We start from the raw sequence: 27109 nt of genomic DNA on the forward strand, positions 1-27109 counted from the left end.
GGGCGGGGGCGCGGGGCGCGGAGGCAGGGCCCGGTTCCCGAGGAGCCGCCGGCCGCAGCCCCGACGACCCAGTGCGAGACCCCGAGAGCACGGCAGGCCCTGGAGCCCGGAGCCCGTTTTGTTCCAGGGAGCAGCGCCCTCGGCCGGAGTCGGGACCTGGTCTGCACCCGGCTGCCTCCCGCGGCCCTTAGCAGAGCCCGTCCCAGGAGCCACGGCCTCCCCCCTGCGAGCTGCGAGGCCTCGGGAGGCTGAGGGCGCCCCTGGGCCTTGGCGGAAGTGCCCGTAGGTGCTCGAGCTCCCCTGCGGCTCGAGCCAGGAGCCAGTTCCCAGAGCTGCAGACTCCTCCGGCGCCCAGCGGCCGCCAGCCAGGACTCGGGGCAGTGACGGCCCAAACTGTCACTCTGCCTCCTGCGCTTCAGGCCCTGCCCGGCCCCAGGCGGCCGAGCGGCTCCCATCTGGGCACCTCCTGACCCTGACTGTGACTCTGCCCCTGAGGGCTGGCGACCTCCCCGCACGGTTGTCCCCGGCGTGAGTGACCCACGGCCCTGGGTGCTCGGACGTTCCCTCCACAGTGGGGGCGACAGTCCCTAAGAAACCAGCCTTCAGAAGCGGAGCTCTGCCTGGGGCAGCATCTCCAGCTGGGAAACTGAGGCGGAGAGCGGGTGCAGCCGCGCGGCATCTTCCCCCAGGGCTCTCCTCCCCACCCCGGTTCTCCCCCAGAGGAGTCCGGGGCGGTGCTGAGCGTCGGTGGCTGGGTCTCCGCGGCCTGTGGGGAGCCGGGGTGCGGGGCTCAGCAAGGGGGCGCCGCTGGGTCAGCAGGCCGCCGGGCCTCCACCCACCCACCCGGGCCGTGTCCCGTGTGCCCCACGTACCCCCTGACCTTCCATCTGCGGGGAGGGGCTGGAACCCCTGCCCCCGGGATGGCTGTGGCCCGGAGCGGCTGGCCTCCTGGGGGTCGGGCCCTCTGCCCCCGGCTGCACGCTCAGCCCTGTCACCCTGAGCCTGGGACATCCTGCCCCGTGGTGACCATGCTGGGAGAGGCCGGGCGCTGATGGCTCCAGCTGCGGCGACAGGAGCCACCGAGGTGGAAACTGGACATGGGGTCACACACGGGACACGGGGCTCCTGCTCATCAGCCTGCGAACACGGGCCGGGGGACAGGCGGCCCCGGGCCCCCGCAAGGCCGAGGCGGGCGGAGGGAGGATGGCCAGGATGCCCCCCTGCTCCTGACGGCCGGGAGCCAAGGCCGCTGATGCCGGCCCAAAGGAAGGGCCTGCACCCCACGCCCACGCAGCCCCAAGTCCCATGGGCGGGCCCTGGCTCGCAGCCGAGGTGCAGCCGTGGGCAAGGAAGGCGCCTTCCGAGCCCGCTCAGCGGGAAGAGCCGGCGCTGTGGGGGCCTCCCCCGTGGGAGCCTCGGAGCCGCTGCAGCAGGGGGCCCGGGCCTACCTGGTGGCCTCTCACCGGGCCGGGCCGCCCCCCACGCAGAAGAGCGACTGTGGCCTCCTCACCCGGGCCCCCGATCGCAAAGGAAAACCTCCGCCACCCAGAAGTCTCAGTGCAGTCGGTTTTATTATTAAAGCCAAGATTGCAAAACGGCTGTCTCCCCCCATGAGCCGCCCACTCCAGAGTCATCCCCTGTGTCCTGTGAACGTGAAAACCCCATTTGTCTGGGAAAGCCCCAGAAGTGCTCATGCCAAAGGAGAGAATGAGGGCGGGGGGAAGAGGCTCCGGTGGTGTCTGTGCGCCTCGTGGCTCCACCCGGGGTCCGGGAGGCCGACCTGGGGGTGGGGCAGGCCCACCCCGCTCACAGTGCTGTTCCCAGGGGCCGCGGGCCGGGAACGAAGGCAACGGAAGAGGCTGCGCTGGCCCCCGCTCCACCCTGCTGAGGCTGGGCCACAGGCTGGTTTTTGTAAAAATGGTTTAAAAAGACCCCAGCCGCGAGCACCACCCGCCGAGCAGGGCCGGGGGAGACGCCCGCTCTGGGCCTTGAGGTCTGAGGCATGTGGCCTCCCCCGGTGACGCCGCCCTGGGGGCAGCAGCAGCCCGAGGGGGGCCGGGCGGGCTCCGGGGCCCTGCGTGGGGGCCCCGCGCCATCTGGGGCCCAGGGGAGCACCCACGCGGCTGCGCCCTCCTCCCACCCAGCCCACCTGGAGCTCTAGGCTTCGGGGACCCTGTGCAACTTCTGCTCTTTGGATTCCAAAGACCTGAACTTGTCCTCCAGCGCGGGGGCAGCGGGCTGGAAGTGGACGACGGGCTTGATCTGAAAGACGGCGAAGCCCTCCGGGTTCTTCTGGTTGAAGAGACTTAGCCTGCGCTCCAGCTCGGGGCTGCTCGGGGCTGAGCCCGCTGGGCCGGGCCGGGACACGGGGGCTGGGTCCAAGGCCCTCTGGGGCGGGCAGGGGCCCTCCAACGGGGAGGACAGCAGGTCCTGCGCCGTGGCCTCTGCCGTCCGACCCGGGGGCGGCCGGGGCCGGGGGCCGGGCTCCGAGGACGGCTCCTCCTCCTCCTCCTCCTCCCGGGCCGTGCTGCAGTCCGTGCAGGAGCCCAGCGTCCGGCTGCTGTGGCTCTGGGCCTGGGGGACGGAGCTGTGCATGGAGCGGGAGGCGCCGTCGGAGGTGGCGCTGGCGCAGGTGCCATTGCTGCTGAGCTGCAGGGGCGTGTCGCCTGAGAAGAGGTCGGAGGAGATGTTGGGCTGGTGGACGTCGATGGCAGCGGTGGTGACTACGCACGCGGCGGGCTCTGGGACACCGCTGTCTGCAAGAAAGGACGGGACGCCGGTCACTCCTCATCCTCTGCTACTCCTCTGGGGACCCTGACGAGGGCGGCCGTGGCTGGCTGCTCAGCCCGCTCGGCGCTGCAGGACAGGGGGCTCCCGGGGGCCGCATCCCGGGCGGGCCGGCCGTGGGCCTCGGCAGGCACGTGGGGTGACTTGCCACGGAGCATAGCGTGGCTCACCCTGGCCCAGGAAGCTTGAGGTGCCAGGACAGGGGCTCCGAGCCTCAGGGCCCGGCAGTCATTCAAGGCCTTGACTGGGGCCAACAGGGCGTGACACGATCAGCGCTGTGCCCCCCAGAAGATGTTCCCTGTAGGGGGCATGCGGGGCGAGGCCCAGGACCGCTGGGAAGGTCCAAGGGCTGTTACAGGGGGTGCAGAGGGGGCAGGGGCTCCCCGAGAGCCCGAGGAGAGCGCACGGGGGGAGCTGCTCTCGAAAGTCCGCACATCGCATGAAGCTTTGAGAGAGGAACACAGACGACCGCTCAGGGGCCAAGCCGGAGAGGAGCCCGCCGCCCACCGCGTGGCACGTCCCCCGGGTGACTCCGGCCTCACGGCGCGGCGCGTCCTGAACGCAAGGACTCCGGAGAGCTGGCTGCGGACCGCGAGCCTCCACACGCTGGCTGAGACGTGGGGATTCTGCTAAAACCTACTATTTCCCATAAATGAAAAGCACCGGGCTTCCCGAGGCTCCTTCCGAGAGCAAGAATGCAGGAGGTGGAGCAAGGGCACGGCCCACGCCTGGTGTTCTCAAGCCCCAGCTGCTGCCTCGCCCCCCGCGTGGTCTTGCCGAGAGGTGCTCGGGGTGCGGGGCCTGGCCACGCAGGGGCGTAGAGCGCAGCCCCTTCCCTACACGGCCCCGGCTGCTGCCCACGGACACTGCAGCAGGACGGTGCCGGCGGGGAGGCTGCGGTCACGCCGCCCAGGCCCTGGGGGGGATGCCAGGCCCAGCCGCCCCTTTCGCCCCATCGGGACGCGTGGGCCGCCCCCGGACTCACCACTGCTGGGCCCGTTGTAGTACTGGCTCCCGTAGCTGTTCACGCTGTCCCCCGGCGCGGCACCTGCACAGCGGGACGGAGAAGGGGGTGTGGGCCACGGCCAGGTCGTGACCCCCCTCCGGCACCCCCTCCCGTCACCGCGGAGGAGGCCTCTGCAGCTTCCCGGTCCTCACTGGGATCTGCCCCGGGACTGGGCCGCACCGGGGTCCCTATGGAGCATCTGGCTGGACGTGGGACGTGGGCAGGAGCCTTTCCCTCTCTGTCCTCAGTTTCCCTATCTCTGAGAGGAGGCCTATGGGAGTGGCTCACCCCCAAGGCTATGGGGAGAGGGGCTCCCAACGGGCCGGCTTCCAGCAGGAATGTCCGGGTGAGGCTGACGCATCCCGAGGGGGTGGGGGCAACCCTGACACACAGAGGGAGGCATCAGGGCCAACGGGTGGTGTGGGGGGCCCTGGCAGGCTCCGGAGCGTGCGACGGTGAGGACCCTTGCCTCTGTTTGGGGGTGCTGCCCGGCCCTTGGGTTCCGAAAGGGCCCCAGCCTCAGACCCGCCTTCGGACGCCAGCGCCACCGCGTTAGAGCGAGGCGGCTGTCCGACGTCTGTCCCCTTCCTCGTTAAGGGGGGCCAGCGAGCTAGCGGAGGTCAGGAGGTCTCCAGGGCCCTCCGCACGCGCAGGCCTGGTCCCGCGTCTCCCACGGGCTCCTGGGGGCAGCGTGTGGCCTGGCGCGGCCTGTGCTTCCCGGGCCCCGACGTCCGCAGCAGCCCGGGGCTGGCCGCACGCACGCCCCCCTGTACGAGCTGTGTTGGCCGCCTCGGCTCTGTCCGTGCCTGCGGTGCCAGGTGTGTTTGCATTCCTGCCGGGTCGGGCAGGGGCCTCAGGCCTGCTCGGGGCCTGGCCCAGGACCGCTGTGCGCGCCTCGTCATACGCTGTGGGTGCTGTCCTGCCCTGTGGCCCGGCCCTGGGAGGCAGGTGGAGGCTGCACTGGCCGCCCTGGCAAGCAGGGCGAGTGCCCCCCGCGGCCCGGCCCAGCCAGGAGGTTCTGGTCGCTTCCCTCGTGTGATCCTTGGGCCTTGGCTGCAGGGGCCTCGCAGCACGGGCAGAGCTATGGGCCCAGCTGATGTGTCCACAGACTCGTGACAATTCATCCTAAGGGAGCTGCTCACAGAAGGTGGCCTGGGGTGAATAAGAAAAAACCCAGGCCCTAGAAAACTGCATGAAAGACCTGAGGCCAGAAACCCCTAGGAGGGCGCACGGGCAGCAATCCCTGGCTTTGGCGGTGGTAACGTTTTTCTAGAAATGTCTCCTAAGGCAAGGGAAACAGACGAAGGCATAAACTACTGGGACTAGACCAAACTAAAACGCGTCTGCGCAGCAGAGGAGAGCATCCACAGGGTGACAAGGCCGCCTACCGAATGCGGGGAGATACTGGCAAATCATATTTGAGAAGGGGCCAATATCCAAAATGCTTTTAAAAACTCATACGACCCAACAGCAAAAAAAACTCAAACTGATTAAAACGTGAGCAGTGGACCCGCAAAGGCGTCTCTCCAAAGAGGACACCCAGATGGCCAAGACCCGCGGGAAGATGCTCAACATCCCTCAGCATCAGGGGAACAGACGGAAACCACAAGGAGACGTCAGCTCACAGCCGGCAGAATGGCTAAAGCCAACAGCACGGGAAGCAGCAGGTGCTGACGAGGACGGGGAGGGGGGGGCCCCCCGCGAGCTGCTGGTGGGAACACCAACTGCCGCGGCCACTGGAAACCAGGCTCAAAAAATTAAAAAAAGACGAAAAAAACCCTAAAAAAACCGGGGGATCCCCGGGTGGCTCAACGGTTTAGCACCTGCCTTTGGCCCAGGGCGTGATCCTAGGGTCCCGGGATCGAGTCCCACATCGGGCTCTCGGCATGGAGCCTGCAGAGGCCAGGACTCCCCGCCTCCACGGAGGACCCCGCCCCCGCACACACTCAGGCCTCAAAGCCCAGAGGGAAGCCCTGATGCTTGGTTCGGGGCTCCCGTTCCCCAACCTGTTCCAATTTGCTGCTGGGCGACCTGGGGGTGCTCGCAGAACGGGGCGCTGCTGGGTGCCCGGCATGAGAGCTGCGCCCGACACTGAAATCCCATCTTTCTCAGAGAAGACGTGCTTCGGCTGTTAGTCTTATTTTGGAAAAACTGGGGCCCAGAGACAGGACCAGTGGCATAACTGTGGGGCCCCTTGTCCAAAAAGTATGAGGGTCCAGAAATAAAGCCACGTGTATATGGTCAAGTTATGACAAGGAACCAAGAACACAGAACTGGGGAAGGACAGTCCCTTCGATAGTGGTGAGTGGAAAACTGCGCAGCCACATGCGCCAAAGATCGGCACCGGACCCCCGTGTCGGCTCGCACACAAAATTAACTCAAAATGGACCAAAGACCTGAACGTGAGACCCGAAACCGTGAAACTCCTAGAAGGAAACCCAGGCGGTCAGCCCCGTGACATCAGTCCTGGCAGGGACTTGCTGGATTTGACACCAAACGCAAAGGGAATAAAAGTCAACATAAACTCACAAACTTCTGCGGAGCAAAGGAGACCGTCCCGGAAACCCAAAGGCAACGCAGCGGATGGGAGGGCAGGTGCGGCTCCTCCCAGGGGAAGGGCCACCGCGCACATGCGTCAAGGACGCGAACCGCTCAACAGCACAAAAAACCGAACCGATTAAAAAATGGGCCGAGGATCTGAATAGACTGTTCCGAGGGCGACATCCACGCGGCCAAGGGACACCGAGGAGACGCTGCACGTCACCCATCCCCCCCGTCGGGGAAACGCTGACCAAAGCCACAGAGACGCCACCTCCCGTGGTCAGAAGGATGAAGTGAAAACACAAGAGGCCACAAGCGCCGGTGACGACGTGGAGGAAACGGTCACTCGGCTGCCGCAGCCGCCACGGAAAACGGAGTCGAGCGTCCTCAGGCGGTTAGGATCTTATTTGAGGGACAGAGTGCGAGCGGTGGGTGCATGGGTGTGTGGGGAGGAGGCAGGGACCCCCAGGGGGGTCCTCCTTCCCAGGGCTCCCCCAATACAGGCAGCAGGGCCGGGTGGCTCCCCGTCCAGGCCTGGTGGGGCCAGTGCGGTCATGGTCGCCCCTCCCAGCCCCAAACTGTCCTCTGGGATCCGACGGTCTCTCAAAACAGGACAGTCGCCCCACTCCACGACACCCTCCGGGGCTCTCCCACACCCATGGGCTCCTCCCGCCTCCTGCCTCCCGCCGGGCACCTGCAGGGCACCTGGCTCCGGGGGTGAAGGGGGCCCTGGGTCCCACCGTGGCCGGCTCCAGGCCCGGCTCCAGGCCCCGCGCCGCCGGCCTCAGCGTGTGACCCTGTGTGACCCTGTGAAGGTCCCCTGACCCGGGTCGAGCCCCGGCTCCACGAGGCGGAGGGGCCAGGGGCGGCCAGCTCGTTCCCGGGGCTCGGCCTCAGTCCCCCCTGGAGCCGAGCACCTGGACTCGCAGGGACGGGGCACCGGGGCCGCCGGGACCTCGGGTGAGGGAGGTGACCCCCTGCCCCGCATCTCGGGACGGCGCGCTCGGGGCGGGAGGACACGGAAGGCAGCGGCGCGGGAGCGGTGCCGGGCGGGGTCCCTGGGCCCAGCGAGGGTGCGGGTCCGCCGCCCGCTGCCCCCTGCGGGCCTGACCCCGGGGATCGCGGCCTCCCCAAGCCCGCACGGCCCCGCCTGGCCCCGGGTCGGCAGGAGGGCGCCTCCCCCATCGGAACCGCGGCCCGAGGGGCCCCAGGCACCTGCGCCCAGCGCCCCTGCCCACCGCGCCCCGAGCCCCGCGCCTGCGCTCCTGCCCCGCCCCTGCGCCCCCTCCCCGCCCCGCCCCTGCGCTCCTGCCCCGCCCCGCCCCGCCCCTGCGCTCCCTCCCCTCCCCGCCCCTGCGCTCCCGCCCCGCCCCTGCGCCCCCTCCCCGCCCCGCCCCTGCGCTCCTGCCCCGCCCCGCCCCGCCCCTGCGCTCCCTCCCCTCCCCGCCCCTGCGTTCCTGCCCCGCCCCTGCGCTCCCGCCCCGCCCCTGCGCCCCCTCCCCTCCCCGCCCCTGCGCTCCTGCCCCGCCCCGCCCCGCCCCGCCCCTGCGCTCCGGCCCCGCCCCTGAGCCCCCTCCCCTGCTGGCCCCGAGCCCGGGGGCGGGGTCGCGGTCCGCGGGCGGCTCACCTGGCGACGCGGGCAGCTCCTCTTCTACGCCGCCGGCCTCCTCCGCCCACCTGCCGGCCTCCAGCACCTCGTAGCGGCCCCGCGGGCGGCTGAGCACGTGGGGGGCCCGCAGCGCCGCCTCCCGCTCGGCCGCCAGGTCCAGGTCCTGCTGCGCCAGGTGCGCGCGCAGCTGCCGGATCTCGAACTGCGGGGGGAGGGGGAGGGGTGGTGGGTGCGGGCGACGCCCCGGGACCCCCAGCCCTGCCCGAGGCACCGCCGGTGCCCGCGCGCCCCGCCCTGGGGGAGGGGAGGGGAGAGGCGGGGGGGGGCGGGGAGGCGGGGGGGCACGGCGGGAGGGGCACGACGGCCCCCCGCCCCCTCGGGCCAATCTGCCTCGAGTGCAGCCGCACGTCCAGCTACTGCCCCGACCCCCCCTGCACCCCCGCACCCCCGCACCCCTGCCTCCCGCAGCTGCGCCCGCCGCAGCCTCGCACCCGAGGGCTTCTCACGCACCTGCGGGGCCGGGGCCGCCGGGGAAGCCCAGTCGGCAGGTGCACGGCCACACAGCAGGTGCACGGCCTGGCCCACCTGGCTCACACCTGCGCCCCACGGACGCGCCCCCCGGACTCGGCCGCACCTGCCCGTTTGAATTCTCTGCACCGCCCTTACCACCTTGATGTCTTAAAATCCTTTTTAAATGTTTTACTACTTTTCTTTTGGCGTCGGTGAAACGCACAGTTAAAGGCTTCAGTGAAAAAAAAAAAAAAAGGCTTCAGTGACCTCAGGACCTCCCAGGGTCAGAGTCACAGATTTTTCTCTGGGACCACTCGGTTTCTCGAGAGCTCGCAGCTGGGGGCAGGGCCGGGGTGGGCAGAGGGTCCCGCCACTGCCGGGGAGGATTTTCACGAAGTCCTTGGTTCCAGCCTGCACCTCTCCCCAGGCCCCGGCCCCCCAGGGCCCACCTGCCACCCCTCTGGATCAGTTCCCGGAGGACAAACCTCTGATTCTTGTAGGGGGTGTGGGGGGGGGTCTCCCAGGGCCTAGGCGCCCACATACTGGGTGTGCAACCCCTCCCCTGGCTCAGCTCATTCACCCCTTTCCTCCCCGGCTCTCGGGGCCTGGGGCGAAAATCAGCCCACTTCCCTCGCCATCCTCTACAGGCACTTCAGTTCTAGATTCTCCACTCGAGGGAGATGGGTTACCCCTTTCTTGTCCACCGTCCAACTCCTCAAATCCACTGAAATCTCCATCCTCTTTGTCCTTATGGACAGGCCCTACCTAAAGAGACACTTTCTTAATTCTTACGTGTTTGAGGCTTTTTAATTATCATTTTAGTGGACTTTGGGAAAGGAGATCGGATAAATATGTGTGGTCACTTCATTCTCTTTAAGGTCTGCCTATTGGTTTTGCTTCTCTCACCACAGAGAGTTTTTGCTGGTTAAGAAAAAAAAAAACAAAAAACAGGCCCGATGCATAGTTCACGCCAACGTCTGTGGTCTAAGTGCTCCAGCGTGGCCAATCTCAAACTACCCGCACGACGTCACGGAGAATTGGGAAGGAGCGTGCCCACCTGGCTGCCCCGCACACACTGCGGCCCTTCACCTCGTAACGGAATATCGTCTCCGTGCAGCAGGGAGCCGGTCTGTGTGGTTGCCGGGCGCAGTGAAGGCGCCCAGTAAAGGTCGTTGATAAATGAACGAAGCCAGTCAGCTTTGCTCAATTCTGTGGTTTCAGACTGAGCCCCAGCCCTAGCCCGAAGCGGAGACAAAGTCTGAGCCTTGATGCTGAGCCTGACCCTGCTCATTCACTACGCTCTGACCACGGTCCCGGGCTGAGCCCCACCACAGTTACACGGTGAGCCCTACACCCGCTCGCACGCCGAGTCCCGAGCCCGATCGCACACTGGGCCCTAACTCTGCTCTGGGTGTAGGCGCGGGCTCTGGACCTCAACAAGCCAGAGGCTGAGGAGTGAGGCTGGTGTTACGGGGTGGCCTTCTGTGCAGGGGCAGCGGGCTCAAGCCTCCCTTCTGGCAGCAAGTCCTCAGAGTCACGCAGGGCCCCTGAGGCAACCCTCCGGCAGCCCGTGGGGCTGGAGCGCCTCCTGTGCAGGCTGAGGGGCACCCTAGCCCGCCTTCTGCAAGGCTGCTCCCCAGGCCCATAGGGCAGCAAACGGCCTCCTGGGCCACTCTGGATGGTGCATTACTGATAACTTGTCATCAATACAGAGCTGCCCACGAGCGTCCCGCTGGAATTCAGGCCAGGCAGCCAGAGGCCCGGGCTTGCCCATCCCCAAGCCCACATGTGCAGAGATCGGCACAAACATTAAAACAAGTCTTAGGCTCGAGACACGAACCCCCAGAGTATGGGAGTTGTCCCGGGCGTGCCTGCGTTCACTCAGTCACTCGGGCGAAAACTCTGGTATGTGCTTTGGAATGAAAACGCCTCTCCCGGTTTGGACGTGAGTACTCGGTGGCCCCAAGCGGGCAGAGGGGAGGAGGTGTCTGGGGAGCAGCCGAGGACCTCCCAGGACAGCCTCAAAGGCGGACACAGGGTGGCCCTCGTGGCAGGCCCGCCCTGGTGTGTCTGAGAGACAGAGGGCCCAGGGGGAGACGGGCTGGGCGTCCGCGGGGCACGGCAGGCGGAGCCCGTCAGCCACAGCTAGATGTTGCAAGGACGTCAGCCTTCACTGAATAGTGACCTTCACTGAACAGTGACCACTTCCATCCTCTGAGCAGCAGACGGGGCACAGGAGCGGATAGGATCATTGAGCCTGAGGACAGATCTTCAGAAAAATATCGAAACTTATGCCCCTTTCCCCCCCCCAAAAAACAAACAAACAGGAGAGCGAGTGAAGAGAAGCGGGTCTCCGAGATGTGAGACACGACCCAGGGGCCTGGCATGTGCAAGCAGGACTCCAGGAGGATGGAAGGACGAAACAGAAGCAGTCAATGAAGAAATCGTGGCCAAGGACTTCCCGGGTCCGATGAAAACCAGCAAGACACAGGCTCAAGACGCCTGGCAGGTCACCAGAGCAGGGCCGATCCCGGGAGGCCCTCAGCCCCTTTACGGTGCGGGCTTTTAGCGCCGGCCGCGGGGTGGGGGGGGCTGACCCCTGGAGCACACCTGGGAGGCCTGGGCCTTGACCCCGCACGCTCTGGCCGCTGGCGACCGTCTCTAACGCACCGGCAGCGACTCCCCCTTCCCCCTGATCCATGCTGCCCGCGGCTGGCCCTGGCCCGCATCGGGGTGGCGGCCGGTGTTTACTGCCGTCGGTTTCGCCGTTGTTTGTAACAATAAAAATCAGGAGACGGTGGCAAAGTAATGATTTAGGAGCCGGGGAAGCTGAATCCGACCTTGGCCCCCTTCCATCCGTCGTGAGGATGATTGGTCGTCGGCCATAAATTTAAATTATGGCAAAAGGATCACATAAGTCATTCGTCTGATGGCTAATTGTGTCAGCTGAATCGGCCTGTCGCTAGAGCTCTCGGCGGCTTTTCGGATCGTGTCCCATGTCCCCAGCTGAGGAACACACGCACGCGCTTCCCTCCCGAATAATCCAGGTGACAAAGGCCATTGTGCGGAGCTGCGGCCTCGGGGCCTCTGCGGGAAAAGCGGGGCCTCTCTGGGATGGGCAGCTTGGAGCAGCACCCCAGAACCAGGGTGGGCCCCGTTCCCCGCGGCTCCCAGGCTCCTGACAGCCAGGGGAGGGGGCGGCCCAGCCTCAAAGGTGAGGATGCCCCAGGGGCCCGGGGCAGCACCCACCCCCCACCCCCGACGGGGGCTATGGCCCCACAGGCCCCGGTGCGAGGCCCCCCACCCCGCACATGTCACGTCCGCCAGGTGCCTGCTGCTTGGGGCCAAGGCTGTCGTCCTGCGTCTCCGGGGAAAGGGCCAGGGAGACTTGCCTCAGCCACCAGGACCACTCGGGGGAGTGGGGAGGGGGGAGCCCCCCGGGCGAGGAAAGGGCAGAGAACGTGGGAGCCCAAGGGCTCCTTCCAGTGGCCTGTGTCCTCCTTGGGCCCCTCTGGTGCCCTGAGCATGACTGCGTATCTGGGTCCCACCTGCAAAACGGGGCCAGCAGCGCGGTCCACCCCCACCTCTGCTCCCGCTGCTGATGGAGGGAGGCCCGAGGGGCCGTGGGCGCGGTGGGAGTGACAGGCCCCCGGGGGCCAGGCTGCTGTGGTTTCTGCATTTGTTTGATGCAGCGGCTTGTGTTACTCCCCAGGACGGTGACCGCCCAGGCCCCCTATGTCTGGGCAGGCTAATGGCCAGTGGCCCCGCGTTCCAGCCCCAGAACCACAGCCTTTGTGTCCTGGGAAACAGGCCTGTCTCCGCCCTTGTCTGTCAGGCTCTAAAGGGGTTAATGCCCAGCCCAGCGCTCGAGCTTCCTGGTCCTTCCAGGTCCCTCCAGTTCCCTCCAGGTCCCTCCAGGTCCTTCCAGGTCCCTCCAAGTCCCTCCAGGTCTTTCCAGGTCCCTCCAGGCTCCTCCAGTTCCCTTCAGGTCCCTCCAGGTCCCTCCAGGTCTTTCCAGGTCCCTCCAGGTCCTTCCAGGTCCCTCCAGTTCCCTCCAGGTCCCTCCAGGCTCCTCCAGTTCCCTCCAGGTCCCTCCAGTTCCCTCCAGATCCTTCCAAGTCCCTCCAGTTCCCTCCAGGTCCCTCCAGGTCCCTCCAGGTCCTTCCAGGCTCCTCCAGGTCCCTCCAGTTCCTTCCAGGTCCCTCTAGATCCTTCCAGGTCCCTCCAGATCCCTCCAGGTCCTTCCAGGTCCATCCAGGTCCCTCCAGGTCCCTCCAAGTCCGGGAGCTGCAGGCAGCCTATTTGCTAGTGGGCCCTCGTGCAAATGACATGCTCTTGCTTTTCTCTCCGTCTCCACCTTCACTGAAAGACTCTGGGGGGACCAGGCTTTCGGGTGTCGCTTGAGTTAGTGCGATCCCTACCGCAGCCTGCGACGTAAGGCTTGTTGCCTCCATTTTCCCAACAAGGAGCCCGAGGCCCAGGGCTTACGGGGGAGACTGGGCAGCGGGTGGGCATCTGGCTGGCCGTGCGCCTGCAGGCCGCGCCCCAGGGGCCGCCTCGGTCAGGGTCCTGAGGGGCTCGGGAGCTGCCCGGGCCTCCGTGCGGGCAGGGCCTCTGGTCACACGAGCCCCCGCGTGTTGCTGACAGTCTCGGGGTGAAGGGGACTGAGGGAACAGAAGGGAGCTTCCGTCCGCGGTCCCACCCACGCTCCCATAGCGGAGGAAAGAGGTCGGTTTTGGGGGCGAGCCGGGCGGGACCCTAGTAACTCGGCCAGAGGCCAAGCTCGCAGGGCAAGGGGCAGGTGCCGGGGGGCTGCGGGACGGGTCTCGGGCCGAGAGCAGGATCCTGATGCAGCCGCACACGAAGCCTCGGCAGCGGTTCCTTGGACCAGCGGAGGACGTCATCGTGCGGGCCTCCCCGGGCATCGGACGAGGCTGGGGCTTGTGAGGCTGCGGCGCGGAGACAAGGGACACACGGCGGCGTGTCACCTCGGAGGCCGCCTGTGCAGCAGCGACGTCGATGCTCACCAGGACCCCGGCCGGGATCCGGACCGAGAGCCACGTACGGGTGAGCGCGGGATGGGGGGGACCCGCGAGCAGTGGGCCGCGTGGAAGCAGGTGCCGGAGGCGGTCAGAGGAGGGACGGGGAGACTGCCCAACGCAGCGCCCCCTCCTCCGCGGGCCCCAGGTTTCCAGCAGGAATCGGTTAAGGGTGGGTGAGCCCCGCAGCCAGAAGAGGTGACAGGGAGGAGGGAAGCACCGCGTGTCCCGGTGTCCCCGCCGCCGTGTGATGGGGGCGCATCCGCCCCTCCTCTGTGCCTCGCACCGCCTCCCCCTGCAGGTCTGGGTTGGGCCCAATGCCCTCGAAGGACCCTTCCCTTTATCACAGGGTGGTTCCGGTAGGAACTGGGCCACCGCCTGGCACCAAAGGGGCGACCTACAGGGTGGTCCCGGAAGAAGCCAGCAAACCACGTCGCCAGGGAGGGTCTGCAGGGCCGCGTGGACACGCAAGTCAGGCTCCCGGAGGAAGGGGGGATGGATAGAGCAGTAGCCTCTCCGGCAAGCGGCAGCCGGCGGCGGGGCCTCTGACCATGGGCCTCCGACCTCGGGCTAGGCCGCGCCGACAGCAGGCGGCGGGATGTGAGTTGACCATCGTCCCCGAGCCCGAGCCCCAGGCTGGGAGTGAGGAGAGCCTCAGAGGAGCCCCGGCCACGGGCAGCCCGTGAATTCCCGGCCGGTAGCCCAGGCCCAGCATCAGCCAACGCAGCGGAGGCCTGAGGAACGTCTATGGGCAGGAGGAGCCGAGGGACACACGATGGCCACGCGCGTGGGCCCCAGACCCCGACGCGGCCTCGGGTCGGAGCCCGAGCACGACCTGGGGGGCAGGGAGCTGGGGCGCTCTGGACTCGTGGTGCCGGCGGGCAGCGTGTGGTCGCCGAGCTCGGAGGAGGGACGTGGGCGGGAGGATGACATGGACGCGACCCTCAGGGACGGCTGGGAACGTGCCCGGCCCCCGCACCCTCAGCTGGGCAGCCACCGCTGCTCGCCTGCCTGACCTGCGGGGTGAGGGGCGGGTGCGGGCAGGGGGGACGCGGGCCGGGTCAGGGGACCAAGGGCCACACGGGTCCCGGCGCTGCCCCAAGTCGGCCGAACTGTCCCCGGGCCTGGGCCTTCACGCCGAGCATCCCGGCCCGTTGTGAGGCAGCACTGCTCCCCCGAGGCCCTGCGCCCCGGCCCCCCGACGGCTGAGAGGTGGCGTCCGCCCAGCTTGGGGGAGCAGCACCCTGGCTGCCCAGCGCCTACCGCCCCCCATGGCCCTGCGCTTCCAGCCCAGCCCAGATGACAGCCCTCGGGCGTTTTTTAGCTTAGGGAGGCTCCTCTTGTCTCCTTTCCAGATGTCACACCTACAGATCAGCTCCTCCCTGCGGGGACCCCCAGGACGTCTCCCCAGGGCTGGATCAGAGGCCCCCGCGGGCCCCGCTGGAGGCTGGGGGGTCGCCCTGAGCGCTCCCGGCCCCGTGGCCCAAGTCACCGTGGGCCAGCTCCTTCTCCACGGGCTGGAGGCTTGTGAGACGTGGCAGCAGCGGCCGTGCACCCGGGGGACGCAGCCGCCTGTCCAGCCTCCAGAGGGGCCGGTGGACGGCGCATCCCCCCAGCCTCCGTCTGCCCCCCGCCCAGGCCTCTGTCCCTGGTGGCCCCGCTCCAGCCCGTCCTTGCACCTGCACCTGCGCCCGCCCCCCTCCTCCGACGGCAGCCAGACCGGCCCCTCGGAAGCTCCAACCTGGCCGTTCCCAACAGCCCGGCCCCCGCCCCGGGTCAGCCTCCCCCCAGGCCCACCTCCGGGCCCTCCTACGGCCCGAGCTCACCCGGTGCCAGGCGCCCTACCTCACCTGCCCCCTCCGCCCTGCCGCCCCCTCCAGGTGGCCTGCCGCCCGTCACTCCAGCCCCGGCGACCCTGCCAGGCACACGTGCACCAGGCTGCACTGGGTGTTGGGGGCCCCCATCCTCGAGTCACTCGGGGCTCCATGGGGGTGGGGGCCTCCCCACAGTCGTGGCAGTGCTGGCGGCCGGATGCCTGGTGACGAGGGGGCCGAGGCCTGTGGTCGCCTCAGTCTGCACCCGGGACCCATGGATGCTGTGCCGCTGGGGGCTGCTCCCCTGAGGTCTCCTGTCGCACATCTTGTGCGGAGACCAAGGCCGTGGTGTCCCCAGAGTAGACACAGGCTCGGCTCCCTGACAGTCCGAGGAGATGACCTTAAAGGCCGTGTGTGAGTTCTTGTGGGACGTCCCTAGGGATCGCGTGCGCTGACGTTGCACACGTGTCCCGGCTGCCCCAGGTCTTCCAGCCAAGGGACGTTGGGGCGGAGGAGCCAGGGCTGGGCTGCGGGCGAGGCCACCAGGGAGCATCCCGCTCAGTGGGGGGAGTAGGCCAGGGGCGCCGTGCGGGCCCGGGGCTGCGGGTTGGGATGGCTTGTGGCCTGTCGGGACGGCCGGCGACCCCATCCGACCCCATGGTCCCTGGCAGGGACCACGCCCGGGCCTCAGCTTCCCCGTGTGTCCCCGGGGACCCCACAGCCCCGGCCCCCAGCCCGGGACAGAACGGGAAGCGGCCGAGCGTTACCCCTTGCTCCTGACAGATCTGCGTCAGCCTCTCCAGCTGCTCGTCTTGGATGACCTTGGCCTTCTCGTACTGCTGGATGACCATCTCCATCTCCACCTTCACGGGCAGGACGTAAGCTGGAAGACACGGACGGCGCTGTCAGGAGCGGGCAGGCTGGGCCGGGAGCTGTTCCCGGGGGTGCAGGGGTGCGGGGATACATGGGTGCGGGGGTGCAAGGGTGCAGGCAGGGCTGGGCCGGGAGCTGTTCCCGGGGGTGCAGGGGTGCAGGGGTATGGGCTGGGCACGGGCTGGGCATCCCACACCGAGGCTACGAGAGGGCTGGCCCCGAGCCGCAGTGGCAGGGCGGCCCGCTGTCCTCGCCCCTGCGGGGGCAGCCTGGGTTCTGGCCCGGAGCCCGGGTGGTGCCTCCGAGGGGCCCGGGCCCTGTGGAAGGCAGCAGGCGCTCCCTGAGGTGGCCGAGCACAGAGCAGCCACCGGGCCGGCCAGTCCCCGCCTGGGCTCCCAAGAGCATCGGAAACACCCCCCACGCAGCAGCTCGCCCGTGGGTGTTCATGGCGGCCCAGAGTGGACGTGAACGACCGTCCAGCCTCCGACGGGCGAGTGAAGGGATCGTGGCCCCTGCGCTGTGGGGCCCGGCGCCGCAAGAGAACGGAGTGAGGTCGGACACGAGCTGCCCGGGAGCCCAGCGGACACGGCTGCTCAGGGAAAGGCCGCAGACCCCGCGGGACACGGGCGCGTGGTCCCCCGTGAGGGGCACCCAGAGGCGGAGGCAGGAGGCGCCCGGCTGCAGGGTGGCGAGCAGCACCGCTGAGCCCCCGCGGCCCCCACCCTGCGCTCTCGGGCCGCACGGATCCCGCGGGAAGGACAGCACAGACTTGCTGTTTCCTCTGACCTTGAGGGCGGCCCACGCGGCCGCGCACCTGCCTCGGGGCTCCCCGGTCTCTGCCAACGCCCTCACACCCGGGCCAGGGAAGCAAGGGGCCGCCTGCCCACCCGCCCGCACGGAGGGCCCTGTCCCGAGGCTCCCAGTGGCCCTGCAGCGCCCGTCGGGGACGCGGGAGCCGCTGCTCAGCCTTCCCGGGGCGCTGGCGGGCGTGATGTGAGGGGCCGGCGGAGGGAAGCGGGGCCTCGCCTCTGCAGGGGGCGGTTCTCGTGGACGGGCCGGAGCAGGGCCTGGGCAGCTGGGCCGGGTGGACAGGTCAGGAGCCTGCTGGGTGCTCGCGGCCACTCTGCTGTGACCCCATCCGTCCTGGCCTCAGTGTCCCCACCTGTCAAATGTCGGGAGGGGACTGGACGGCTTCTCAGAGCCTTCCCAGCCTGGGCCTCCCGGGCTTGGGCCAGTCACACTGCAGCCTGATGAGGATTCCGGGTCAGGAGCTGCCCCCTGACAAGGCCCCACAGCCCACGGGGCCCGTGGGTGGGCGCGGGGGAGGGACGGGGGCCGGTGCCCCACCAGGGTTGAGCGGGCGCGGGGCTGCCTTCCGGCCTTGTACCCCCACAGCCACAGCTCCGACATTCGCGACCAAGGTCCAGGGCCGGAGTGACCGTCGAGTCTATACCAGGCAGTCTGCTCTTCGCGGCCCAACCTCGGCGGGAGCGGGAAGGTCCCCAGCCACGCCGCTGGGAGGGGGACGGGCAGGGCTGCTGGCTGCAGCGGGTTCTGCACCACCAGGGCTTCGCTGCGTGAAACCAGGTCCACAGTCGTCATCTGCACAACCTCAGTGGCGCCTCGTCCCTTCACGCGGCCACCGGCCTTGGTGGACAGCACAGGCCCACGTCCCAGAGGCTCCCGCAGCGGCTGTGCTGCTCTGGCTGAGGGCGGCGGCAGGTCCGAGGACGCCCCTGGAGCCCAGACTCGGCCCCCGTCTTCCTCGTCGCCAGGCCCCCCTTCCCCATCCCTCGGGCCCCCGTCTTCCCCATCCCACAGGGACCAGGTGCCCGTCTTCTCTCACCCAGGCCCCTCCTCCGGGGGACACACCCTGGTCTGCCAGCACTTCCTGGAAGTAGAGGCAGCACCCAGGTCGGGGCTCCTCTCCAGGTGAGGCTCAGCAGGGAGGGCGGCCCTTGCGTCTGACGGCGCGGACCCGGCTGGAGACCCTAAAGCCGACTGCTGCGCCCGCCAAGCCCTGATCCAAGCCAGCGCCTCCCACGGAAACAGGCTCGGATGGCGTCCCCGCCGCTGGACACGGGGAGGTGGGCCCGCAGGGGCGGCGCCTCCACGAGCGAGCGACCGGGGCAGAGCAGGTGTCTGCCCGTGGGCGGGGGGGGGCAGTGGCAGGCGTGCGTCCCAGCGGGGTTCCCAGCATGGGCGGCCCTGCTTACGTTCTCGTGTGACGTGCAGGCCGTCCAGACACGAGTGTTTGCACGTGACACGTGGGCCTGGTCCCTGAGCTCCCGCACAGAGTGAGCAGGACATGCTTGGCCTGTCGTCCTGAATCCTGGAGGCCGCCCCAGCCTCCCGTCCTGTATCCCACTGTCTGTCTCCTCTCTGGGCTGGCCGGTCCAGGGTCTGTAGTAGCCACCTGCTGCCTGCCACCAGCCATCTGCCGCCTGCCACCCGCCGCCTGCCGCCTGCCACCTGGCACCTGCCACCTGCGGGGTCTGCTGAGCCCCGTGGACCACTCACCGTCGATGACCCTCTTCACCCGCCAGATCCGGAGCATGATAATGAGGCTGATGGCATCCCAGGGGCTCCTGGGCCCGTTGGCCACGGTGGACGCCACCATAGGGGCCAAGGACAGGATGATGACAGCCCCGTCGAACACCTGTGAGAGGAAGTGGACTTGAGTGGCTTGGGCCGCCTCCCGGACGTCCCGGAAGCCTCAGGCGAAGCAGCCTCTCCAGGAGCTCTGTCCCCACGGCAGGCCTGGCCTCCCCGATCCCGGGCCGCCTCTTCGGAGCCCCTCGCCCCCAGCCCGCGGGCACCAGACCCTTCACGGGAGGCTGAGCGGCGCCTGGTGCCTTCCCGCCCGGCCCCTGACCACGAGGCCGTTTCGCGTGGACTAAGTTGTTTTAAAGCGTTTCCGAATGATTCAAGAATAACTTCGAATCGTGCAGAATTTCAAGCAGAATCTTGAGGTCCCTTGGCCTGCGCCCCGTGCCCCAGCCCCCGCCCGCCTCCCCAGCACCTGCTGCCGGGCGCCTGCACCGGGGGGGGGGGGTGGCCTTTCTGATGCCCCCCCGGGCGTTTCCAGCCCCCCGGCCGGCCCCAGGCCCCCCGGCCTTTACCTCGATCTTGTTTTCGATGTAGTCCCAGATGCCCAGCACCACGATCCGCAGCACGGTCTGAGGAGAGAGGAGAGACGCGCCGAGGTTACCGCTCTCCAGCACCTGCCGTCCCCCAGCAGGGAAGATTCCGGAGCTCAGGACGCCCGTCTTCCCCGGCCCGCTCCCGACCCGCGTGGCCTCCCGTGCGGCCTCGGCACCTGGGCTGCGTGACGTCCGCGCCCCCAGCCCCCCGTCCCCGGGCAGCCCGCGGTCATCCTCCCGCCACCCCAGCAGCGCGCGAGGGCCTTGCTGGGTGGCCTCTGCTCAGGTGTCACCTCCGGGAAGGTCCCCACGCCCCCTGGGCTCAGGGCCTCCTTCCTTGGCGTTCCCGTGGGACCCGGACCATCCATCACGCCCCGCGGCCCTGCACCACCTCGCGGCGACCAGCCCCCGACCCCCACCGGGGCCCACGGGACACCCACTGCTCTCCGTCACCCCTAATCCCAACACACAGCAGACCGGGAACGTGGTGCGGCGCGAGTGGGCGAGCGGACGGGTGCGTCACCGATTCCCTAAAACCCTCAGGGATCGACTGCGCGGCGGCTGCCCCCTCGACGGGTTTCCCCGCTGACCGTGCACCTTCCCCCAAAGACGGCGCCTGGAGGCTGCTCAGGGGACCAGACGCCTTTGTCCGCGGGCCCTTCCCCAAACGCAGGTGACGGTTCGCAGGGGCTCACACCCGATGGTGTCCCTTCTCCCGCACGCGACACCCCCGGCCGCCGAAGCCCCAGAGCTGCGGAGGCCGCGCAGGTCGCCGGGCCCCTGGACCCCACCTGGGCCCCCAGCCCCCTTGAGCCTGCGTCCGGTCGGCCGCGTGGGGGCCCCGCACGGTCGCTGCCTTCTCGGCTGCTGCTCAATCCCGACGTCGAGGTGTGGAGTCCGTGTCGGAGGCGGAGCCGCGTCCACCGTCCACTCCGAAGGCCCGGCCCGGCTCACGGGGCAGAAGCGCGGGCCAGGAAGGAGGGACGGGCGTGGGAAGGGACGGGCGCCTCCTGCTGCTTCTCCCTCTTCCTCTTTTAAGATTGTGGTAATGATCCACAGAAACGCGAATTTTACCACTTCAGCCGTTTCTCCAAGCGTCCTGGGGCGCGGGGTCCAGCCCCTGCCCTGCAAGCACCGCACCGCCCGGCTCCACAGGGTCCCCGTCTCGCTCGCCGAGCGTCCCCCTGACCCCGCCGCCCGCCTTCCACCTCTCGGAACCTCCCGGGAAAGGGATCCTCACTTCACAAGCAGGAGGGCTTGGGGGTGAGGACGGGGCAGGAGACGCAGCCAGCAGCGCCCACGTGGGGAGGGGGCCTTGGCCCCCTCGAAGGGACGGATGCCCCTGGCCGCTCGGCCACCCCGAGCCTGGTGCCGGAGCGCGGGCCGCCTGCCCCGTCCTTGCCGGCTGCCCTCCAGGTGCAGCCCCTGGGGCCTGCTCGGGTCGCTGCCCGCCCCCCCCAACTCAGCCTGGGCCTCCGAACGTGGCCCGTGGAAGCCGAGCAGCCTGGGAGCGCGTCCTGGTCCTGCCTCCCACCCGGCGGGGACATGGGGGGCCCCTCTGACCCCAGTGCTCGAGTCTGAGCTGCGGGGGACGCCAGCTCCAGGACACTGCACGTGGCGGCGTCCTTCGCCAAGCCCCCCGGTCCGCGGGGACAGGGTCCTGGCCACACTGCCCTGCCCCAGGCCACGGAGCCGGGCGGCCGTGCTTCTCGACGTGCAGGCGGAGGCCCCGGCTGGGACATCGAGGATCTGCCTGAAGCGCAGACTCCTGGGGCCCGGGGGGCTCCAATGTCAGAACCTGGGGCCCCGGCCGCCTGCACGACTTCCCTAGGGCACCCGCTGGAGGCACGGGGACGCGTCCTGTGACAATGTCCCCAGGGACCGCAGCAGGAGGGGAGGCCCGGGTAGCGGCCCGGCTCTGAGCCTCCCCTGGCGCTGTCCCTGCCGGCACGTGCTGTCAGTGGGACCCCTGGGCCAGCGCCCCACGCCGCCCGCCCGCCACGGGGAAGACGGGAGCAGGGCCTGGGCTGCCGTAGCCCTGCTCCCCCCTTCGCCCCTCGGCCCGCCCTGGGAGCTGCGAGGGCTTGCAAGGGGCCGAGGGAACTGAACTGCTCGCCCCGGGGCGGCCTCTTTCCCCCAGGACTGCGGGTTTCAGCCCCTCAGGAGACGGGGTGCTCGGGCACCCGAGATGGCCGAGGCCTCGGCGGAACCTCACGGCAGTGGCACCAGGTGTTTACCGTAAACAGGCCCAGGGACACACGGGCGCACCCTCTGGTCCTCAGGCCGTGTGTCCTTCCCACCCCAGGCACCCCCACCTTTTCCCCCAGGAAGCCCGCCTCCTGGAAGGTCCCCTTCGCTTTCTCCCCAGAGAAGGGATTCAGGCTCCAGGAAGCCACGGCAGGTGGGGGTGGGGTGGGGGGAGGCCCTTGCACCTGCTCCAGGTGTGAGTCACCAGGTGCCCCCCCCAATCGGCTGAGGCCGAGCCCCACCTTCTCTCTGGGACGGGGTTGGATGAGCTCCTAGGGCTTGGGGACCTCAGGGGTCCCAGCAGAAGCACCTGCTAGGCTATAAGATGCCTCGAAGCAAATTCTAGAAGGTTCCCCTTTTCCAGGCAGAGGAAGCCCCCCTGCTCCCTGCAGAGCCATCCGCAGACCCTCCAGGGGAAGGAGGGAGCAGCCGCCGCCTGGGCCCGAGCGTGTCTGCAGCGCTGCAGCTGGCAGGGAGGGGGGCTGGGGGCTGGCCAAGCCGCGGGCGCCTTCCTTCACCCCCCGCCCGGTCCCAGGCAGGGGGAGGACGTGGAGTCCAGGACCCGGAAACTGGGCAGAAATGTGAGGTGCCTTTGTGGGGCCAGAAGCTGCCGGGCTGGTGCCGGAGGGAGGCTCTGGGGCAAGAGGCGCACGTCGGGGACAGCGGAGCGCACGGCGGCGCCTCCCGGGCGTGCACCCACCAAACAGGAGCGGGGGGGGGGGGGGACTCCTTCTCCATCCCTAACCCTCGGAGTCTGGGCCGTGGCACTGCCCCCAGGGCCTCCGTGTGACCCTCGTGACCACGTGTGGCGGCCGGAGGCGCCCGGGGCCTCCCCACTGCCTTTGGAGCAAGGCCCCCGCTCCCGAGCAGGACGTGAGGCGCCCTCGAGACCTGGTCGTGCCTGGTCCCGGGTCGTGTTGCCCCCCCACGGCCGGCCCCGCGGGCTGCAGGTGCTCGTCCCTGCGCCTGGTCCTCCCCGGCGCCCCCGACGCCCCGTCCGCAGGCAGCACCCCCACCCCCAGGTCTTCCGCGACGGCCTCGCTTGAGCTCCAGCTCCCTTCCCAGGTCCCCGGTGCCGGGCCTGCCGAGCCCACCAGGTTCTTCACGGCCCAGCGGCGAGGCTGGAGCCCAGGGATTCCTGCGGTGCTGGGACGGGGCGGGGACGCGGGCCACGGGCTCGGGATGGAGCCTTCTGAACCCAGCGCGACCCCCTGAGAAGCCCCGTGCTCCGGCTCTGGCCGCTCCGTCCTCTTGGGTCTCGGGAAGGCACTTCCACGCGTGCCAGGCCCTCCCCTCGAGCGCTGGGGCAACCGCTGTTCACGTGATGGACACGAGGGCGGCCGCGGGAGGATGCGCAGGGGCTCCCGCCTGTGGGGGCAAGGCCCGGAGCCCCGACCCTTGGAGCGGGAGCCAGGCGGGACAGACGAGCCGCCCTGACCCCCTGGCCGGTGGGGAAACAACACGCGGCCCCTCGCCCGAGGACTCGTGTTCAGACGGATCGAGGAACGACGCCTGCGCCCGAGCCGCGGCCTGCGGAAGCTTGAAAACGACGCTGATGCCCACGATCGCGTGGCCCGAGACTGCACTCGGGTGAGACGTCCCGGCCGGGCCGCCGCCCCCGAACGGGTGAGCAGTCGGTGGGGCGGGTGGGGGGCGTCCTGGGCACGAGGCGCGTCAAGGACGGGGCGGGGCCTGCACACCCGCCCGACCCCCGTGCCACCCGCCATCCCCCAGGCGACCTGCCCGCGCCTCTCCAGGCCTCGGTGCCCGACTCCTACGGTGTCGTACTCCCGTCCCACGTGGTCCTAACACCTGGTTGGGGTACCGGGTAGGACATGGCTCAGGAATGACCCCCACCTCGGCCTCCCAAGGAAACGAGGTGACGTCCCTTCCACACTGGCCAGGAGCCGTGTCTGTCATGCTGGGCCTGGGGTCACAGGCACTGTGGGGTGCACATCCCCTCCCCACGGCTCTGGGCCCTGCCCCAGGTTCTCGGTGCCCCGCCTGCTGGCACCGGGCGCAGAGGCCGCACTGCCGGGGGCCCCGAAGGAGGGGCGGAGGCCCTGACCTGGTTCTGCCTTTGGACGGCCGGGCTGCTGTCCCCGTGGCCTAGGAAGGCCGCTGCTGGCGTCGTCAGGGCCAATACGCACCCCGATGTGCTGCTCGGGGCCTCTGGCTCCCCTGGGCCCTCCCACCGCAGGCGCCCGGGTCACCGTGAGAGCAGGCCCTCTGGGATGGGGCAGCAGCGGGTGGGGGCTCTGCTCCGGGGTTAAAGCAGGGGGCAGGGGTGGGGGGGCAGGGGAGGCTCTGCTCCGGGGCTCGGGGGCAGCAGGGGATGGGGGCAGCGGGGGGTGGGGGTGGGGGGCATGGAGGGCTCTGCTCCAGGGCTCGGGGGCAGCAGGGGGCAGGGGGGGCTCTGCTCTGGGGCTCGGTGCAGCAGGGGGCGGGGGGGGCTCTGCTCCAGGGCTCGGGGCTCCGAGGCACCTGGGCAGCGGGCTCCACGAGCTGCTTGGGACGCCCCACAGCGGGGGCTCGGGGCCCAGGCCTGCCTGCGAACCCCGGGGGGCTGTGGGACTTGAGGCCTGTGCCCCTGACGCGGCGCCCCACACCCAGACTCAGGACGACGGCGCTCCCTGGTGTTTGAAGGGTCCTGAGGGCCACCGCGGCCCGGGAGCGACCCTGGGGCTCTGGACTCCGGGTGCCCTGATGGTGCCTCCAAACACTCTGCGCCCTCGTACTCCGTGCGTGTTCTTGCCCAGCGTCCTTCTCGCACCCCAGGCAGTGCTGTGCCCTGGACCCAGCGTGAGCCGTGTGCACGCTCATGTGCAAGGCCCTCCGCCTCGCCCCCCGCGTCGTCCCCCGAAGGCGCCCAGGCTCTGCGCGGCCGACCCGGGCTGCTGCGGTCGGGAGGGCACGCGGCGGGAGGACGGTGGCCGCGGCGTCCCGCTGGTCCTGCGCTCTGCTGGGGAGATCGGGGCCTCCGCACAGGGACTCGCCTCGGCCCACGGCGTGAAGCGCGGCCCTCCAGGCGGCCCAGGCCCGGGGGCAGGCCCCGGAACCGCTCGTCCGCATAGGCAGGGCAGCGCGCTGGGACCCGGTTCAGTCACGTACTGGGCACCGGCTCGCAGGGAACCCGGGGTGGGGGTGGCGCCCAGGAGTCGCCAGGGGCTTCGTCCCCTTACCTCCCACACGGAGACTGCGACTTGGTGTCCCTGGCTGGCCCAGGAGCGGCGCTGGGGTCCCGAGCCCTGGCCCCCCCCCCCGAGCCCGGCCCCCTTCACTGCCTCTCCCTGTGTGCACCCTGGAGGGCCCGCGGGGACGCTGGCGATCGCCCAGGGCAGGCGTTGCCTCAAGGGGTCGCAGGGCCCAGGCTTTACCTACCTCTGAGAAGAACACAGAGAGAATGACCAGACTGATCCAGTGAATTATGCCGGCAAACTGGAATGCGCTGGAAACTGTAACAAACACAATAACGGGCCAACTTTAGGAGCGAGGAGTCAGGTGCCCCGGCGGAGGGCCTTCGCCGCGTGGGAGCCCGGGACCGCCCGGCCAACACCTAGATCTGGGCACCATCAGGCTAGAGAACAAGAGGGCAGCGCACAACGGTGTCCGCGGCGGAGGGCGGAGGCAGCGGGGGGACGGAAGGCCCCGCTGGTCCCTCCTCTGCGTGAGAGGCCGCCCCTCGTTATTCCCGCTCAGTCCCCCCAGCCTTGGTGGGCTACACCTACAGCTTCGCCCCGGAGAGGAGCCCACCACCGGGGGTTCAGGAAGACGGGCGCGGCCTTCGGAGCCGGGTGGGCAGCTTGGTCAAGTCTGGACGCGCGTTCAGGACCCCTGCCCCAAGTCACATCCAAGGCTCCCGGCAGTTAGCGGGACTCTAGGCAAGCTTTTCAGTGTGAAAACTCTGAGCGTCAAGGGGGCCGTGGGGGTCGGGGTGCTTGGTAGGGGCGGGGGCGGGGGGTGAGGCTGGAGCAAGGCCTGGAGGAGGGAACCAGGCCTGGTAGGGGGCATGTCCCCTCCTGAACGGGGCAGTGCAAGCGGCTGGGGTTGCTCCAGTCGCCCTCCAGACCCCGGCGTGCAGCGGGGAGAGCCGCCAGCCCCCGAGAGCCTGCACCCCACCTGCACCAGACCGTCCTCGGAGTGACGGCCCTACCTCTGAAAGACCCTTTTAAAATAAGGGTGCCGTGACCAGCTTCCGAGCCCAAGCAGGGCTGGGTTTATCAGGCAGGGAGGCCACGAGCAGGGTGCTGGGGCCCGGGATAAGGGTCAGGTGGGCTCTGATGGGGGGCAGGGATGCTTCCCAGAAGGCAGACCTGGAGACACACAGCAGGGCAGCGGGGGGCGGGGGGGGGCGAAACAGGGTGCAGGAATGCTGCTGGAACGCACATATGCTGCTTCTCTCCGGGGCCTGGGCCAGGCCCGCTCAGAATCCCCCGGGGCCTAAAGGAAACCCCCGAGATGTCAGTGGGGAGGGCTGGCCTGAAACAAAAGAGCTGAGATCAGCGGACCCCGGGGGGTGGGCAGTGTCAGGCCCCGGAGGAGCGGAGAGCGTCCATGGGGAAAGGCTGCAGGGCCAGGTTCCAGGTGGGGGACCTCAGGGTCCGTCAGGCCAGTGTGACCCCTAGAGGACGAGGCCTGGGGGTGCTGGGGTTCTTTCCATCCCAGGCCACATGAGGCCGAGTGGGAAGTGAGCGTCTGAGGCCTGTGTGACTCTGAAAAGACCTCCAGATGATGCTGAAAACATAAAATCTCTCCCCATTATTTCTCAAATGAATTCCTCTGCCTTTTTTACGGTTTGCTTTAGAAGAGCAATAAATCTCTGATTGTGCGTTTTATGGAATTTAAGATGCCTTTTACGAGCCGCTATTGGATCTCCCAGCAAAATCAATCTCCTGGATACTTAATTTTAAGCAAAATTCCAGTGTCGGCCGGGTTCTCAGTTCTACTCAATGCCTCATCACAACCTGAGCCGCCGAGGGCCCCAAGCATAACCTACGATGGGGAAAGAAAGACTCTGTGGTATCCAAGACCTCATAAAAAGCAGACCTAAGGATGAGTGGGAGGGAACGGATGCAGCATGGTTTAATTCAAGACAGGTTGAGTGTAAAGCCAGCGCTGGTCACTTTATGCCGGAAGATACTTTGATTGGAACCAACGGGCCACCAGCTGCACAAACTCCAACGAGGCCTATCAGACAAAAGCAATTCTGTGCTCCCTGTCGTCCTCCCCTGGAGTCGGGAAGGCCGATGGGGCGTGGAAGGACCCTGGATGCAGAGGCTCCAGGACAGGGCTGGGGGCGCAAGTCTACAACAACTCCATGGGCTCGGGGCTGTTGGGTCTGTAGTCCTTGCTCTTGCCAGTAATTGAGTCTTGGGCACCAGTACTTTCGTCTCTTTTTTATTTGCACTCGAATAATCCACCTTCTGAATTGGAGAAATATGGGGATCCAGGAGCTGTACCAGAAAGGACTCACTCAGCCGAAGCCCGGAATGAAGACTCCTGGCTCTCCCCACCCGGGGCACTAAGTCGGGGCCTGCACA

At 68.6% G+C, this 27109-nt stretch overlaps 1 protein-coding gene across 4 annotated transcripts in view; it reads right to left on the bottom strand.

The window, feature by feature from the left end:
• Window positions 1-1552: 1552 nt before the first annotated feature.
• The window catches only part of TMEM266 (transmembrane protein 266), an 89423-nt gene continuing 63866 nt past the window's right edge, over window positions 1553-27109 (bottom strand). For all 4 annotated transcript variants that reach the window (XM_077882055.1, XM_077882057.1, XM_077882056.1 and 1 more), the window contains 7 exons: window positions 24951-25024; window positions 19302-19358; window positions 18700-18838; window positions 16074-16189; window positions 7962-8145; window positions 3773-3835; window positions 1553-2756 (listed from right to left, as the gene is read on the bottom strand). In XM_077882055.1, coding sequence (XP_077738181.1) covers window positions 2158-2756; window positions 3773-3835; window positions 7962-8145; window positions 16074-16189; window positions 18700-18838; window positions 19302-19358; window positions 24951-25024 — 1232 coding nt within the window. In that variant the 3' untranslated portion in view covers window positions 1553-2157. The remainder of the gene's footprint in view (window positions 2757-3772; window positions 3836-7961; window positions 8146-16073; window positions 16190-18699; window positions 18839-19301; window positions 19359-24950; window positions 25025-27109) is intronic.

Source organism: Canis aureus, chromosome 32, assembly GCF_053574225.1.
Source record: "Canis aureus isolate CA01 chromosome 32, VMU_Caureus_v.1.0, whole genome shotgun sequence".
Classification (NCBI taxonomy): Eukaryota; Metazoa; Chordata; class Mammalia; order Carnivora; family Canidae; genus Canis; species Canis aureus.